Source organism: Ammospiza nelsoni, chromosome 11, assembly GCF_027579445.1.
Source record: "Ammospiza nelsoni isolate bAmmNel1 chromosome 11, bAmmNel1.pri, whole genome shotgun sequence".
NCBI classification, from domain to species: Eukaryota; Metazoa; Chordata; class Aves; order Passeriformes; family Passerellidae; genus Ammospiza; species Ammospiza nelsoni.
This window is the reverse complement of record NC_080643.1, coordinates 12,671,599-12,690,938: the sequence shown is the minus strand read 5'-3', so window position 1 is coordinate 12,690,938 and position 19,340 is coordinate 12,671,599. Positions and strand designations below refer to the sequence as shown.

The following is a 19,340-nucleotide window of genomic DNA, read 5'->3' as shown; positions in this document are numbered from 1 at the left end:
TCAGCCCACACCTGAGCTATCATGTCCAGTTCTGGTCATACTGAAGACAGCCCAGTGAAAAGCCATAAAGAAACTAAAGGATTAATCAAGGGCTTTATTAAAGCATTGGAGTACCTCTCATATCACAAAAGCCTGAGAGAGCTGAGCTCTTTAGCCTAGAAAAGTGAATGGGGCATCTCATCACTGTGTATAAACACCTGAAGGAAGGCTGTAAAGATGGAGCCAGACTCTTCAGTGCTGCCCAGTGAGAGGACAAGATGCAATGGGCACAAACTGAAACCCAGGGGTTTCCCTATGAGCATTGGAAACACTCACACTGACCCACATGGCCCAAAGAGGTTGTAGAGTCTCATGCCTTGAGATATTCAAGAGACATCTGGATATGGTCCTGGACAGCTGGCTCTAGGTGGCCCTGCTCAAGCAGAGGGGTTGGATCAGATGAGCTCCAGAGCTCCCTTCCCTTCAACCATGATGTGATTCTGTGAATCACATCCCGTTGCATCATATGCAGCTGCTTCAGTAAAACCTTAAGATAACCTGCAGATTACCATTGAGCTAAATAATAATAAAACACTTCTTATGAAATAACTGAGAGCCTGTGGAGGGTTTCTTTTATTACAGGATTTACTATGCTAATTTAATTACAACAAGGTGATTACAAAGTAATCCTATTTAGGCAGGAAGTTGACACTGCAACTCTGAACACTTTACTCAGCACAGGATTAGAACTGCCTTTCGGTGGTCATGCTCACCTCCAGAAAGAAGCACTTCAAGGCAAGTCATGAATATGTTTAAGGACACAAGATTGTACAAAAACTGTTCTACAAATAGACAGTGTAATAGACACGTAGAAATAAAGGTGTCTGGCTTAATGCAGGCCAAAATGTTATTAGCTTTCCTCATCTGGGAATGACCAACAACAATAGTTTGGACAGTACAACATTTCTTCCCTAATGACTTCCACCTGCTGGAGGGCTGCCATTTGCCCTGCATCTCCCTGCAGCTGCTTTCCCATCTGCTGCTGGAAGCAATTGGCCTCCCTTTAGATAAGACCTGAGGCCTGGAGATGGATGATACAAAAATCTTTTCCCAGTTCCTAGAGACCCAGACCTGCTGTGTCTAGAAGCACTGCTGGACTGCTACCACAGCACAGTCTAGATCATGTAAAAGGTTCAAGCTCAACAGCATTGTGCAGAAACTGAGAAGAGGAATTAGATTCCTGCCAGAAGCCAATTGTTTCTCCACCAGGATTGCAGAATCCCTCATCAAGAACACTGTAATTCATTTTTGTACCACTGCCCATCAGCCAGCCAGATTGTAACACACTGAATGCAAACCAGTGTGGTAAGGGAGTAAGAATTCCAATCAGTGGAGAACCAACAGAATTTATCACCATCCTCAGCAGTATGACAGGTCATACAAGCCTTGCAAAACAGATTTGCAGAGCCCAGGATTTAAAATACTCAATCTTTCCTACTCAAATGCTAGATTGAAATTGCTGGAGTCTTTATCCTTGTTCTGTTATGATTAATTTGTATTATACACATATGATAGTTGGCGCATAAAACACAAGCTGGAAATGCCAAATTTCATCTGAAAAAAGGGATAATCAGAATCTCAGAAATATTTACTTCCTATTTCCACAAGAAGGATGAGTCTAAGCCATTTTTTTCCTAACTGGACTTTTGAAACATTCTATCAAATTCCTGTATACCTTATAATAAATTTCTCTGAATAGAAACCATTTGCTCTGTATGACTAAATTCCACAGGTATTTGTTTCCTGAAAGAAACAAACACATTAAAAATAAAATCATGAAGTTTTAATAACAATCAATCTAATCAGTATTGTGTGCTCCAAGCCTATGGAGTTTTTTAAAACACTAGGAAAATAGTTAATGGACATATTAAACACTGGATTTACATATTCCCTTAAATGTGACAACCACCTCAAATGGGTATTCCATTTTTATCCATATTTTTATGGTCTGATTTGTAGATACATAAATAATTAATACACTGGTCTGTTTTAAATTACTCATAGTTTAAAATAAATGTTGACTGCACTTGAAAAAAATAACAAGAGATGAACAATATGCACCTTTCAACAGACCCCTTAAAAATACATCAATGGCTTCATCCTTCAGAACAGAAATACACGGAAGTAAGGGGCATCAACCAGAGCAACCAAAAGAGAAACTCATATGAGCAATCAGAGCAACCAAAAGAGAAACTCATGAGCAATCAGGTCATCATATCACAGCAATCAAGTCATTACGGTACACCTCCCTCCACTGAAGCCAAGGAGAATTAGACACAAACATTTTCTTAAAAGGCAATCATAAGCACTTAAAAAAAGTTCTAGAATGAGAGCTGGTGTACTACCAGAATTATATATACACCAAATACACTGGCATTTGAATTGTTTTAGATTATTCATTATTCTTTAACAACTTTCCTGCCACACAGACTTGAATCAAACACATCAAAACCTTGATACTGGCCATGAACTCCATATTTCTATTGCATTTCATGATTAGGAAATACAATACCTCTGTCTGAAGTATGGCAGCTCTCTGTTCTTTGGCAGTAAGGGACTCTTTAAGCACTTCAATGTGTTGCTTGCAATCTGAATTCTGATTGCTAAGGGTTTCAAGCTTAGTTTGTAAGGCAAGAAGTTCTGATTCTTTCTTTGAGAGTTCTTGTTTCAGTTGATCAATCTGCAGTGGGGGGAAAAAAGTTAGGTCATTAATTTTAGCTCCAATTCATAGCTCCACTGGAAATCTGAAAGGTGTGAATGACCACGATATGACAAATCAGACACCTGTGAATGCTGGAAGAGAATTAAGGTTCAGACCTTTTACAATCACACCTTCAATTGTGTTTCTTGCAATTTAATGCACTCTGTCTAAGAATGAATGCCTTGTTGTTGCAGAAGTTAAAAGGAAAATCTTAAAGATGATTTAGTCTATAAATTCACCAAGGACCTCACTTAAGTTCAAAGGCACGTATCCCATGTGAGGCAAGTCTGGCAAGACAGCAAAAATGCACAGGAAAAAAAGTGTTCATAAAAGCATAAATTCAGTCCTTCCAACAGCATGATTCCCATGACTTATCATTGGCCAGAATGAATCAGGAATTTTTTAGGAGTCTGATAAAGAAAAACCAGCATCTTAGCAGAGGAAAACAGAAAAGTGGACTTTTAACCTTACTCCTCTTCATGCAAATTTGTTGCTGCCCACTATCCCCACCTCCTATTTTTCTCCCTGGCAGTTCACATGGAATTCTCAGGTAGTAGAAAAGCCAAGCCAAGAAGACTAACTTAAGAGAAGTCTGGGGAAAGCATTATACAAAATTCCACACAATGAAAGGGCTCCAAGATAATAAAAGCTTATCCCAGAGGAAACAGCAGAAACACAAGACTAAGACAGGGCTTCTGAATTTAAGTGAATTTAAGGTACATCAGTAAATGTCACGGAATTATGATTACTCTCCTCTTTCCACAATGATAAATAGAAATAATAGCCAAATAACACAAAATTATGGTGGATTTAGAATATAATAATCAGAGCAAAGCACTGGACTATATACAGAATGATGTGTATAGGTGAAAGGATGGTGAATTAGGTGGCACATAACTACTCCTAAATTCCTGTGGTATAACACTGGTCACCAGCTGAATCCAGATGCATCACCTCATGAGGATTATTTGAAATAAAATGCCCCAGTGCATTTGCATAACTCAGAGAAATCACCTCCTTTATATGAAGAGCTCTTTTCCATGTCCCAACAGACACTTGAGATGCAAGAAATCTACAAGTGGTAGATGGAAGATGATTCAAAAATCCCCAGGGGAAAAAAAAGAATATCCACAGATCCACAGGTTGATCCTACTCAACCACATTCCAAAGATCCACATACTAAAACATTTCATAAATTCGGTGTTCTATGGTACTGGAAATATTTGCTGCTGATTAAAATGCTTCTATTTTGTTTTACATTGCAAGTGCATACTTAAAAATTAAATTTAAGGCAGTGATTCTTCCAACTACAGTCTGTACGCATGTCTTAATATATTTATTCCTTATTTCTTTTTATAAATCTTTTTATAATATGTTTGCACCATTGCTTAAGGTGCTCAGATAGTCACCCATGAGCTACTGTATAGAATCAAGAATCAACCCTGGCACTAAAAATAAATCACCTTAAAGTCTGAAAAAATCCAAATGAAAAAAGAAGCATACAAAAACCAGACATGAGGAAAGAATGCAATTAAAAGCTGCTAGAGAAAGCTTTCTCTGGAAAGCAAACCACCTTCCTCCATCCTTTGCCAGAGCATGTAAGCAAGTATGGCAACCAAGAGAAAATGGATAGAAAATGAACAATGGGAAAATCTGTCTGCAAGACACAAAGACAAAATGTGGATCTGCAGCCAATCTGAATTACATCACAGGCTTTATATGAGATGCATGTGAACATCACAGATGCTTAATCTCTTCTAGAAACTCTTCCCCTTCTCTCCATGACACAACCCACACCCTGAGAAATAATAAAAAAAAAATTTAAAAGGCTTTGCTTTCATTGCAGGTGTGTTCTTTGTGTTTTAGAAACAGAATCTGTTTAGTGTAAAGTTCTGGCTACAAGATCTACAAATTGTCAGGAGTTTAAGAATGTGTTACAGCTCTCAAAAAAAATTAAGAGTTAAAACACAAACCAAATGCACAGAGATTGTTGAATAAATATGCTGATGTCTTTTAAAAATAAATTATCATAGTGGAAATGTACTAAGATCTCAATTTTAAAAATTGCTACAAAAATAAAGTCATAATAAAAACGTATAAAACTTATATTAAGAAGTTTTAGTCATGGGTATATTCACTTTTTTAAAGTTCTGCAGTATCTCAGAGTGTAAAAAAACTAATTAAAGAGAACATGAAATAGATTTTTGCCTCTAGCAGATATGCAAACCTTTTTGCTGTATCTGAAGTGATGTGGAAGACCAACTGTCATGATTCAATGAAACCTCATGATCTCATATAATACAACAAAACATTTTTATACTTTATAAGGACTAAAAAGAAGATAACCTACAAGTCTGGATGTAAGTGCTGTAGCACCAAAAACCTCCAAGTTTGTCCTCTGACCCCGACCTTCCCACGATCTCACATATTTCATGTGTGTAATTTGCCTGTCACCACTTTTTCAACATTGCCCAATATGATCTTGCTTCACCTCCTTTCCTGAAACCCTAATTCCTTTTTCTTCCTTCTCAATTTACGATTCTGTCACCTCCTGTAATTTCAGTTCTTTAGAACCCATTAATTTTCCATTTCCAGAAAACCATAATGGGTGTTCTTCCTTTATTTTTTCACACCAAATTCTTATGTGACATTATGCAGAGTAACCAGAAAACAAAGGGGTAAAAAAATCAAAGCTTTTCTTCTGAATTTTGCCCATTAAAATTAATGGGCTAAATCTTTCAATAAATAATTCCATTAAATGAAACTATGCTGATTAACACATCATAGGATTTGTTCTGATGCAACAAATGACTTCTGCTTTTTGAAGTGAAGGATTTAAGAAAAGGGGTAGCAATGCAAATCATGTGCCTGCATACAGCAGACCCTACAAGTCTATCAGTAGATTCTACAAGTTATGATGGTAAAGATCTGGTTTTAAAGTGGTTGTTAAATTTCCAGGCCTACCTACACAAAAATAAAATTCTGTAGTTCTTTCCCTTTTGTTTTTTTTTTTTTTTTTTTTTTTCCTAGAGGATCTCCCAGAATTTGCATGCTTCCTCCATCTAGTATGGAAAGCTCTTACATGCAGACATGAACCACAGAGCACCTTATTACTGCTTTGTCAACACTTAAAACTCATCTTACTGGTAATTTGCTGAAATTGCACTAATCCACTAGATTTTCATACCCAGTGGATAGCACAAGGGTTCTAATACTCAAAGGACTACTTAAATGCCAAGTGCAAACTCACACCTGAAAAAAAAAAAGCAAAAAAAAAATCATCTGTGTTCATTTAAATATGTGGTTGACAGCCAAAGGATGAATCCTAGTAAGGGCAGAAAGTCTTCCAGAGCAGATATCATTATTAAAAGTACATATCATCCTATATGTTTTATTTATATTCTCAAGTAAGATATTTGAAGGTGCAGATCTCTTGGTCCTACGAACTTTAAGATCTGTTTTAACAACTTCTGTATTATGTGAGTAATGACAAGTTTTCTCCCTTGGAAAACTGAGCAAGGAGAGGCCTTATCAAGTGGGCAAGAAAAAAAATCTGAGCAAGTTTTCTTCCTCATTTTTACAACTTTTATTTAACTGCAAGTCATAATTAAAGTCTATATATATGAAAGGAGTGAATAGTACTAAAAATAGTTAAGAAAAGAAACACTTCCAAACACTCTCTGCCACCCATGTAAATAAATTTTCAATATTTGCCTTCATCTAACACCTTCCCATTTATTTAAAACAAGAACAGATTGAAAACAAGTTATACTTCAAGAATAAATTAAATCTATTTAGACCTTCAAGCACCTCAGAAGAATTTTGTACTGTTCTTTGCCATCAATCCTGTTTATCAGAATTTATCAAGGATCTCAGGTTCAACAGATCAGGTACAGCAAGATCTGTTTGCTGACAGCTCCACAAATACTTTTCCACCTTGAAATGTTCTCAGATGAGTGATAAAAATAACATCATCTGCTGTAAATCTTAGTTTTAAGTGGAAGAAAAAGACTAGTGAAAGAAAACAGACAAAGTTTCATCAGAACATGGCATTTATCAAAGATCAGAAGGCTGTGACAAAACAATGCATATTTAATACTCTTCTCATTCATCTGCTTTCTGTGCTACAGAAATATACTGAAGCTTTTCCTCACAAAAACATCAGGAGAGTGTTAAGGTTCTAGGCTTTCTACCTTATTTTTATATCAACAGGTTTTTGACATCCATTGGGAGTTTTGCTGTAAGTCACTAAAACTGAATTGCTTTGAAATTAATAACGTTTAGGTTAGCAAAATTATTTTCCTGATGACAATGCTACTTTAGGAGTTTTAGTTATTTTTCAGTAGCTTAAGAGCTACTTTTGTCCAAAAGAATACATATGTTCTTTGATCATTATTTTTTCTTAATAAATCTGGATTAATTCCACATGGGCACTAACACTTTCATTTCTTCTGTAGCAAAAACCCTCAAACAATGAACAAGCAATAATATTTTGTGAGTTTGAAACCAGGAAATGTGTCACATCACTTCATATTTACTACCTGCCTGGGGCACTCCTAATAGTCTATGTACAGTAATTTGAAGTCATTAAATTGCTAGTCTTGAAAATATAAGCAGAGTAGAATTTGGTAGCACCTATGAAACAAAAGTCCTTATTGCAAAATGACATCAAAAGCTAAAATCAGATAATTTTCATTTATCCAAAATGTTTCACTCCTTCACATCTACTGATTATTATACAGTACAGATTTAGCAAAAGGAGACATGCAGCTTCTTGCACTGGAAATGGTCACATTAAAACTTTTCTTTCCATTATTTAAACAGTCTTAATCTCTTTTATAAATAGATCCTACCTTATTTTTCATGAACTTTGAGTGACTCTTGTAAACTTCTATTTGTTTGATTTCTTCTTCTCTGTCCTCTGTATTCAGAACTCCATTTGTCTTTAACATCTGTATTTCATCTTCCAGATCTCTTATATTGCGCTCAAGTGAAGCTATTTTTGTATCCTAAGTTACAAAAAAAGAAAGTATTGAAAATCATATGAGACATATTAAAGAGTAAAAGAAGCATATCTGTACTTGAGTGAGTATCAAGTAATGAGACAGCAAAAATAGATGGTACAAATAGAGAATCCACATAAACCAGAAATGATTCTATCCGTTTTAGCTTAAAGAAATGCAGAATTCAGACCAGATCTCTTGCACCACAGTTGCACAGTCCATAGAGAATACATTCTGGTCAAAATTCCAATTAATTCCTACACAGAGAAGAAGGGAGAATAGCAGATGCCCTATTTTTCCACATATGTATGACAACAAACCTTGTTATCATTAGTAACCACCTGGGCCTGGCTGCTCTCCCACGGCCTCAAACACCGAGCTGAGGCTGGAGAGTCCAGCCCAGGTCTCACCAAGGCAGAGCCATCGTGTGCTCAGCCTGAGGCTCAGGGTCCCTTCTCTCTGGAGCTCTGCCTGCTCTCAAGAGGGAGAAAGGTTGTGTCCTCAGATATTTTTCCTTGACTAATCCGGCCACATCACTAAGAGGGGATTTAGCACTTTTTATTGTGAGTCCCAAGATAAACAAAATGACAACCACGAAAAATTTCTACATCCCGGCCAACAGCTGCCATGTGTGCCAGCACTGCCAGCACCACACTGGAAAACAGTGATAATTTTTTGTTATTTCCAGTCATTTGGGAATTGGTTAAGTCCCTTTTGTGAGAGTTAGAAAGATTACAAAAGTGATTACACAAACTTGCCACAAATTTCTGTTTGAAAGAACATTGCAGAATTACTCGTTAGGAAATCTGTTCAACAACATAAAGGATGAACCACCCATAAAATATTAGAGACCATAAAATATTAGTACCACTGAGATCAATATTCAATTTATAAAATTAAATAAATTAAATTTTTTTAAACCTACACTAAAACCACCTTGATTCACTAAGACCAGGTTATTAAGTTAGAAATCTAATTTGGGAAAAAATACAAATGGAATTGATCCTTTAACAGGGACAAACTAAGCTCAAATCACTGCAACTTTGTTTCTGTTGCTTTCTTTAGATTGCCTTAAAACAAGCAAAAACCCCAATTCCTGTAATAACTTCCTTCATAACAAAGCTAGGCACATGTAGCACTTTAAGATACAGAAGAATCTGGATGAAGTTCTAAAAAGCATCTGAATTTTTGGTACTGAAGTGAAAAAGAATCTCAGATTATTTTTGAAGACCACTCTTATAAATCCATATAGAATGATAGCTAAGGACTAAGCAATGTCATTCAGATAGCCCACTGTCATTCCTCTAACATTTTTGCTTTTATCTTTATAGTCAACAATAAATCTCAAACTGAGAGAAGTTTTTTTTTTATTTCTTTATTCCAACAAAAATTAATTTTAAAATTGATTTCAATTCTAAAACAGGAAGTATTGATATAGAATGAAAAAAGGGAAGAATTCTCATTGAATCTTATCATTTAAAGAAGTTGCACAAAAAGAAAAATACTGCAGGAAAAGATACAGAACTCTTTAAAAGTTCTTCAGACTTAAACACAACACAAAAATAATTGTAGATCTCACAGATACTATAAACAAATTCAGCCTGCTCCCTTAGACTTCATTTCAGAAATATTTTCATCCTATTTTTGAAGATGAAAGCAAAACCTAAGCTTCACTACACTTTGAAATGATTTTGCAATGAAATATATTAATACTTACATGACCTGCTGTGACATGACATCTGGGAATAGTCTTCATCAAATCTGCCCAGCTAAATCTATAAGAGTCTGCTTTTTTGTACTGCCTTTGTATTTTACGTGTTTGCAAATATAATGTGGCAGAAACAATTTTAGCACAGCCTACTACACTCTTTAGAAGGTTTATACATCACAGAAGAAAATTTAAGCTTTATGAGAAATATCTAAAATAACTTGTGGAAGCATTTTCTGTACTTCTGCTTCATGATAAAATTGAAATCTCTGAGGAAACTTTATTTTTAATCAATCTTTGCATACTATGATTAGAGATGTGTAAAAGCTATTTTCCTATGTCTTGAAAAATTGTCACTAAATTCTGCATTAGCTTTTTATTGAAACAGAAGCCAGAAATTTCACAAGTTTTGTCAAACTCAAAGGTACTGTTCCCTACTGCATGTTGGCTTGCCCAGGAAACTATAGAGGTTGGACAGCTGCTGGAAAGTGAAAAATGTCATAGGTCAAAAATAAAACAGAGAGCCCAGAGCCCCCAGTGGTACTGCCACAAGGGAGCTGGGCTGCCTTGCAGAATGCACAGAAAGTTAGGTAGCTTTATATTTGCCAAAAGTTCTGACACATTCCCATAAAATCTCCTGATTCAGCTGAATCAGCATTTTCCCACAGAAAATTTCAACAGGAAAACTTTCAGTCTTGTTGGGCACAGGGTCCAGCAAGCTTTCAGAAACTGAAATGGAAACAGATGCAATATTTTCTTCAAACCTCTAAGATTTATCCCCATTAGCAACATGCTAAAAAAATACATAGGTCTGTCTTGAATCACAACAAAGATTCTTTTGCAATATTTAGGAAGTAGCTTAGTATTAAATGGTACTAATAACATCTTCTGAGTTCTAAAACAATACAGCATTTGTTCAGATTTTTTTCAGTCAGGTCCTCTAAAACTGTTAAAAGACATAAGATTATGTAGCAGGATTTGTGACAGAGATCAGGGCACTCATCCTAATCTATCCCCTCCTTCCAGCAATAACCAATACTTCCTCCTTATCTCCTTTATTAGAATAGCGTTGCAGATATTCTGTGAGAGGTTAGGGCTATTCAGGTTTCTGCTGGCTGGACCTAGCAGAAACCTACCTCTTTTGGAATGTGAAAAAAACCAATATGTCCTGATGCTGAAGAAAACAATATTTCACAATGGAAGAAGTCTAACAAGTGAGATTCCACAACGATGTTTCAAGAATGATATCAGTGCTTACAAGACTCCTATAGTACATTTCCTGAAAACAGAGGGGCAGGAAAAGGGAAAGCATTTGTAAATAACCACAGAATCACAGAATATTCTGAGTTGGAAGGGACCCACAAGGATCAACAAGTCCAACCCTATATAACAGCATTCCAGGCTGTCTTATTCTGAAAGGAAAAGTAATGAAATGCTACTCCTCATCATTTCAGATACATGATAAATTTAAATTATGTCTGTAAAATTTTGCTTGTAGGGCATTCAACAAGCAATCAGAAGGAAATATATGAAACTTCACATTTAATAAAGCTTGAATTTAAACACATTTATGTGCATGGACTGTCAGCAGACCATACACAATTACCCTTACTGTATGAATTTCTACCTTGTCAATTTAATGCAGAGAATATTCAGGTTTGTCTTTGAAGATAAGGGAAGTGAAAGTTCATGCAATCTTAACAATAGAGCATGTTGCACTGCAAACACACACACACACACACTTCTCTAGAACCAAACCCATACCTGAAATATCACAGCTGGATCAATACATAAAGATGGCTCTTTCTGCAAGTAAGGTACACCACAAATATTTTCATTTTACTTTACAGCTTACATTTATAATGACTTTATAGTTGCTAGACTCCACATGTCTTTCAATATCCTATCCTTAAGGTGAGTTCTAGGCCATATTTGTAGGCAATTTCTGATTTTCTCTCTCAAGTACTATCACTGTTTGAGTGATGATAGAATTAGACCTTAGCAACATGTAATGGCTGGGTTGGAAGCAGCATTTAAAGGTCATTTAATCCAACCCTCTGCCATGGGCAGGGACACCTTCCACTATCCCAGGCTGCTCCAAGTCCCATCCAATCTGGTCAGGAACATCTTCAGGGAAAGGACATCCACAGCTTCTCTAGGCAACCTGTGCCAGGGCCCCACATTATTCATCATAAAATTCTGTTTCTTCATATGTCCAGTCTAAATTTCTCCTATTTCAAGGTCAGGGCATAGGATGTGGATTTTCCATCTTTTTTTTGTTTGCTTTTTTTTTTTTATTTTGCATGAATATACAGGAGATAAACACTGGTGAACACGACAGCAGTTATGCAGAAATGCAATTGCTGTAAGAATAAGTAACTACTTACAAAGCTTTAGAGAGAAATGAAGATGACAGGACAAGACAGATAGTGCAGAAGATGTCTGAGACAAATAAACACAAGAGAGGACAGGTAGGAGAAATGGGTACCCTTGACTGGATGAAAGGGAATACAGACTGGGAAAAGGGACAGCAAGAATTCAGCAATGGCAAGGGACAGAAGAAAACCACAGAGAATAGAAGGATTTATGAAGGAGCAAAAGTTGTATCCTGGCAGAGCCTGGGGGAGCCATGGAAGGCACTCAGACAAAAAAAAGTGGTGAGGGGCTGGGAGGGGCTGGGTGTGGTGAAAAGAAATGTAAACTGCTTGGAGTCTCTGCATGGGGGAGTGGATGGCCTGAGACTGCCACATTACAGCTAATCCTCTCCCTCCTTCCACCCTCAACACTGCAGGGAAACAATTCCTTCAGTGCTTGATCATTCAAAACAAATGTTCCACATTTTTTCAAAACAAATGCTCTCTGGATTAAGACAATTTAAATTTACTTGAAAACATTCCAAATCTGGAACTTGTAATGAAAACTGCTGTTTAATCATGTGGATTTCAACATCTTATATTTGTCCCTTTTTCTTTTCAATATTAGGCCTATTTTAGACAGGGGCAGCCCCAAAGGGGTGTGCGTTCATAGGGACAGAAAGAACTGCGTGCCTCAGAGGCAAAAAGCAGCTTTGCATCAGGACTCCAGCAACAGGACTGCAGCCTCACTCACAACAAATGAAAGCTCTACTATAAAGATCTGATTTTTAAAAAGTGGAATATTGTAGCACACCCACCTGCCCTGGGAGTCAAACAGAAAACATTTCAGTGTCTCCAGGGACAGACACTGTCAGGAGCAGCGACAGTCACCACATGTGTCACTCGTGTGTCCTGTACCCCCCATCCCTGATCTTTTCACACTTTTGGTACAGGAAGAGGAACTGAAAATTAACTTCAACATGTCCTTTACATTGTTATATAACCCACATGAAAGATTATACATTATTCTAACACATTGCTTTTGTATTCCAGAACTTTTAAATTTATAATTCTGAATATTAATAGTAAAAACAAGTTTCTCAGCCAGTATCTTACTTTCCTATTTACTTAGGGTAGTGAGTTACTGCAAAACATAGATCTCATACAAAGAGTACTGAACTAATGTCCAAAGCAAATATATATCCAAAAATGGAATTCTGTAATCAATGTGTCTTCTTTGTCACCCATATAATCCAAACTAATTATTATCTATTGAAAGACAGATACTGTATTGCTAAAGTCCTACTGTTGTTTTAACTGTGTGTTTATCACAATGTTCAGACATGCTGAACTCATTTGCTCACAACAGAAGTCACTGGTAAAATGAGGCCTTTAATTTGCACTTCCTTTTAAGAAGGAAATGAAAGACCATCATTAATGAATTTCAGACAGCATTGCCAACTCACAAATTATCTCAAGTCTCATGGTATTTCTCTTAAAGATGAACAATCCAGACTCACAGAATTATGCAAAAGTATCACTTTTCACTTTTTAAATTATGACTTTTATTCCTTGTTATTGTGGAGGGGAAAGCCACAACACTTTAGTAATATTATATAACAAAAAGAATAAACTATGGTCAGGACTAAGAGAGCTGTTTCATCAAATTTTGTCATACCTGCTGATGCAACTAATATCTTCCTTAGGTTGGCAGTAAAATTATGGCCTAATAACAATCAACAGAAGAACTGGTTTAAAGGTTTGAGGAAGAAAACATTTTACATTAGCGATTTTATTCCATGTACTTTGGATCTCCCACACACACCCCCTAGTCTTTTTAAAAAGCAATATTCTGTTCTCATTTTTCAGCAATGCTACACTTGATTTTTTAATCAATTTTATTTAGAAAACAGACCAGGAGAAGTAAGTACTAATTACTCCTAGCTACATAACAAAATTAATTGACATGGTAAAGAAAGCATTCAGTAACTAATGAGTAAAAGTCATAAATCAACACTTGCTAGGCAGCTGTCACAGCTGCTTGTTCACTCCCCCTCAGCGGGATGGGCGAGAGAACCAGAGAGCAGAAGTGAGAAAACCCATTGTTTGAGATAAAGCTGCTGCAATATGTAAGGCAAAGCTGTGCATGCAAGCAAAGCAACACATGGAATTCATGCACTGCTTCCCATGGGCAGGAAGATGCCTGGCAGTTTTCAGGAGAGCTCATCAGGCACTAGAGTTACTTGGGAGCACAAATGCCTGACCCTGAAGGTCCTCCCTCTCTTCAGTTTGTGGAGGCTGAGCGTGACACGACAGTATGGATTATCCCTGTGGTGAATTTGGGTCAGCTGTCCTCACTGTGCTCCCTCCCAGCCTCTCCCTACTTGCAGGGTGGGAGCAGAGTGAGAAACTGGGAAAGCTTTGACTCTGTGTAAGCCCTGTTGGACAACAGCTAAACATCAGCATGTTACCAACACTGTTTTCAGTCTGAATTTCAAAACACAGGACCAGACAGGTTGCTATGGGGAAAACTAACTCCATCCCAGCTATACCCAGCACATGAGTTCACGCTGCAGAAATTACATACAGGGAAAGATGCAAAGACCATACCTTCATCTCGATGACTGTTTGCAGAGCCTTCGTCTTCGCTGGCTCAGGCTGAAGTTGGGTTCTTCTGTGCAGTTCCTGTGGAGGGACACGATAGAAATAAGCTTGACGACTCATCTTTCCATTATTTTAACCACCCACATGAACTCATTGCAACAAAATAAAAGTCTGATGGCAAGAAGCAGGTAACTGCAAGTGCTACAGGTGCTGCCCTGGCTGTATCCCCTCTGCCACCACTGCACTCCCTGTCTTGTGTTACAGCCAACTCTGACAGCACATGCGCTATTTCTGAAACCCCTTATCAATAATTAACGGCAGGCGTGACAACCCAGCAAGGAATTTCTTAGTCCAGATACAATGCTGCTGTTGCTGCTTAAACAACAAAACTTTATTTAATTCTGTTACTGCTTCAAACACTGGTAAGTGTTAAATTTTTTACTGCAGTTTCTTCCTAATTTTTCCTCTATTGTCTGAAATAAGCAATTTAAACGCATTATATTCAAATTTGACATTTTAAGGATAATAATTATGTAGTGGGCTGATGCAGAACATGCTACAGTAGCATTAACATTTCAGTTTTCACATTTTCCTACTGGTTTTTATGCATCTTAATCCACAGGCAAAAGAAAAATGGATTGCATTGGTTAGGACACAGTTAACAGTACCAATCCATACCGGTCTTTATAAAAACAATAATTAAAAAAAACCCACAGGAGTATGAAGACAGCATGAAACCAGAGTTGCATCTTGGTATGACACATCCTGATAAAAAACTCACTTAACTACCTGGAAAAAATGTAGTCAAGATGTGACAAAACACTTTCATTTGAGAATTTGGTAATGCTTATTCCCTTCCCATAGACCATCTGAGAAGTTTATTAATAAAAAAACCTGAAACAGGACAGATATTGTCCCATTTCTGCTCCTTTGGAGTCCTTCTGCTCTAAAAGATAGAGTGCCATCCATGATGTCTTTATGTCCTAATTCCTTCTCTTTCAGTGCTTCACAGACTCCTGAACTAACCTTGTAGCCAAGAAAAAGATGTTTATCCTTTAGGCCAAGGAGCCAAGGTCTTGCATCCCTTATAACCCACAAGTTTAAAAGTCATTTTTTTGTATCACAAACTATCAATTAGTTTCTTCTTCTATGTAGCAACAAACATATGGCTTATTCATAAATGTGAGAAACAACTGCTCTCAAAGACTAATTACTAGTAGGTTATTAAACTGAAGCCTACTGCTAATAAACACCTTTATAAAATACATTTAAAAATGTGCAGCTTAATGTACTAAAATAACTGCAAGAGACATATTAGTATACTCAACACTAAGTCTGAACAGTTTTTTATTACATTAAATATACTGCAGGTACATATACATATATTTAAACTACCTTTAACAGATAACAGTCAGCTTATAATTTTGCTTTTATGCATTTTTCAAATGCTTTGGCATTAATGAAATTCTTTCTGCATTTATGAAAAAGTATATCTGATTGGACCTTTTTCCTTGTGGTTTTTGTAATTTAAATGCAACTCTCCATATTATAAAAAGAAAGAAATCTTTGCAAATCACCTATGCAAGGAATCACTCAATTGCCACCAGCTGTTTTTCTTAGATAAAATAAGTACCTTCACTGCACAAATTTTTTAAAAATTAAGAGTACGTAATGAATTTGTCATACAGTTACACAAAAGAAGAGTTGGCCAGTCATACCACTATCAGATCAGCAAAAATTACAGCTAATTCTAAGACCAGACTTTGCTCCCCAGGGCCATATAAACTGAGCTGGAATATAAACAGGATTCCACACATTGCCCAGGGAGACAAACCAGAGTTTCCACCCCCTTAGCCAGAGATGTATAGACTGCCAAAGATGCGTACTCCGAGATGTCTATCATAGCATGAAGCCTTGCCTCATAATGCTTTTCCTGTTTGCTTTATGAATCAATCTGATGCTGGCTGACTTAAAAGCTTTTCTTCTCTATCCCTGATGGTAAAATGAAGCAGACTTTAGGATTCTGGAGAAGATCAGAAAATGACTCCCACTTTATTATTTTGTGTGGGTTTTCTTCCAATCAGATTCAAATGTTTGGAGACTCCCACAAGGCTCAGTTCTTGAATTTATGTTGTTCTATGTATGTGTTTTTTCATTTGGGGTGCCTGATTCAGGGATATCCTTTTGGGGTACTAATTTAAGGATACACTTTATGTGCATGATACCTTACCCTGATTGTTATACTCTCTGAGGTCATCTGGAGGCTTTCAAATTTGCCTGAACAGCTAAGCAAGAGATATTCTAGACATTTCAGAAAGTCCTCATAGCCTAAGGAAACCAGGTTTTTATCCATTACATCATTTCTGGAATTATGTCTATTTCTTGTTTTCAATTCTTTTAATAAAAAGCCCAGAGAGACAAATAAGAAAATGTGGCGGGAAAAACATCAAAAACTTACTAGGGATAGTTTATTTTAACCTAAACTGTATTGAAGGGAATTCTTGATTCTTATATCCATGAAAAAATTCTTGTGTCATCATTTCTGCAACAATCAAAGCCTATACTAAAAATATCTCAGAGATGCAATCATTTATAAAATTAGATTTTCTTTATACCCCTCTGTATGACACCTGATTCTGAGTAACCACTTTGCACATGCAAATGAATTATAATTAATTATAACTAATGTGTAACCAAATGCCCACACCTTGTATTTCCTGATGATGCTTAGTTGTCAAGGTGATTAATGCACCCACTCAAAACTAGCAGGTAATCAGGTCTCCTTCACATTAAATTTAGTTTAATAGTCTTTGCTTTCAAACTAAAATGAGCTTGAATCCAAACTTGGTCATTGCTTTCTCCTTCCACAATATTAGGTTAGCCTCAGAAGTAACTTTAGCACACAATCTTAAAGCTAATTTAAACACCAAAAAAAAAAAAAAAAATCCAAAGGGGAGACAGATTATAAATGTAATCTTAAAATACTGGTGGAATATGAATTCTACCCTTTTATTCAGAATTTGGTAAGAAGATATTGCAAGATTTTGTCATAAATCACTGGTGCTGAAAATCCACACTACCTAGCATAATCTGAAATTTATACTAGTTACCCAAATAAATCTGTGGATTTATCCCACCTTTATTAAAACACACTTCATCCCTTGGCTGCAGAAAAGTCAAGGTGCTACAAACTGATCTTTCTTTACTCTGTTTCTGAAGTATTTTATTAATGCTCCCAAGACATCAGTGACTGTGTTGTTGTCATTCAATGAAACCAACACTGTCAATGCAGCTCAAGGTTTTACATTTATTTACACAAAACTGTCTAAAAAATGACACAAAGTGCTAGAAAGGAAATTTAAAAAACAGAAAAATATGCAATTTAGAGATGGTGTGAAACTGTGTCTGCATTGGAAGAAGAAAGAAAAATTATTAAAGAAGGCATTATAAAAACTGGCATGAGCAACCACTGTGTCAGAAAATGCAGCTTTTTGCCTTCACAGACAAAACGTACAAATCTGCAAATCACAGCAGACAATGGCATAAGAGCTGCTACTTCTCTCAAACACCTCCGAGCACACTGGTTCCATTCCTCTGGAAAAGAAAGCCTTGGTAGTTCTTCTACAGGATCAGCTTGTCTGAACTTTAAAATTTAGATCAGCAGTATTTCAATATTTCAACCAATCATTTAGATAAAAGCACAGCACTTACCAGAAGTGTCTAAACAGTAGTGTTTCATTAGCCAAAAATACCATTAGAAATACTGATCAAATTCAATTTAACCGGAATACTAGAAAAATGGAACATACAGGAATTGATTCCTTCTTAACATACAGACCTATCTGCTGCTTTCTAACTATTCACACCCACCCCCAGCCAAAACAGCCTCACAGTAATTAAAATTAAAGTAGATTTAAGAAATCCTGATCAAACTCTTTGTCTTTCTGGAAACCATAAACTTATGACACAAAATTCCCAGGTCTGTCTCCAGTGTGCAGGAAAAAGGACCTCTTTTATTGGAAAGGATTCTAAAAACCATGTTACCATTAATTCTCTTTTAAAAATTCACCATTGTAGGTATTTGAACTCTGGGAGAACCCGTTAAAGAAGTTTTGTCAAATTCCAACAAATTTTATAGCTTGAAGAAATGAAAATGTGTGTATAAGAACGTGAAATGAAAAATCGGAGGAAATTTGAAGAGCTAATGGCTACAAAAGTTCTGCAGAGATTTTTCTTTGTAAATTAGGGGCACTAAAATTTTTTAAATTCTCAGTTAAGCAAAATACTCAGATGCATGGCTAATTCTCTCTCCATATTTTTTTTTAAATAAACAGATATGAATTTTTATGAATATGAAAGAAACTACATTAATCAGGGACCACCACCAAACTATAAAACAAAGGTCAGAAGTACATCATGACAGACAAGTCCAGCAATAATCTCAGTGGCCTCTGTACTGCTCTTGAGCAATGGGTCTAACACCATCCCTGGCCTACATTCTAAAACTTGGAGATGTAAAGAAGAGTATGAGGGAGAAAGGAAAAGTTTTTACACCAGTTGAAAACCCACATTGAATCACGAGCCAAAGTATTTCTTTGCAACTATCAGACTTCAATTTATTCCTGAACTCGTGCATATAAGAGGGGCTTATGAAGTTTTACTAACATACCTAAGGACAGACTATGAGGAAAAATAATCTGAGATTTAAGAAATTCAGCTTTTCTTTGACCTGTATGTCAAAAACACCTTAAGCAACCACATGCATTGTCATACTGGAAGTTTGTCCTCTGGCAAGAGACCACATACAAAAAGTTTCAAGTGAAAACAAGGTTTGTATATGGAGCTTGAAATGCATGTGGGACAATTTAGTTTGTAATTGAAAGCACACAGAGTGTTTTCTGAAAGGAGCTACTGAAACTCCACTTTTACCA

General features: G+C 36.4%; 1 protein-coding gene across 1 annotated transcript in view; it reads right to left on the bottom strand.

The window, feature by feature from the left end:
* The window catches only part of ERC2 (ELKS/RAB6-interacting/CAST family member 2), a 353,494-nt gene that overhangs the window by 252,928 nt on the left and 81,226 nt on the right, over nucleotides 1-19,340 (bottom strand). Inside the window, exons 6-8 of the mRNA XM_059480170.1 lie at nucleotides 14,416-14,490; nucleotides 7,594-7,749; nucleotides 2,552-2,719 (exon numbers count right to left, since the gene is read on the bottom strand). Coding sequence (XP_059336153.1) covers nucleotides 2,552-2,719; nucleotides 7,594-7,749; nucleotides 14,416-14,490 — 399 coding nt within the window. The remainder of the gene's footprint in view (nucleotides 1-2,551; nucleotides 2,720-7,593; nucleotides 7,750-14,415; nucleotides 14,491-19,340) is intronic.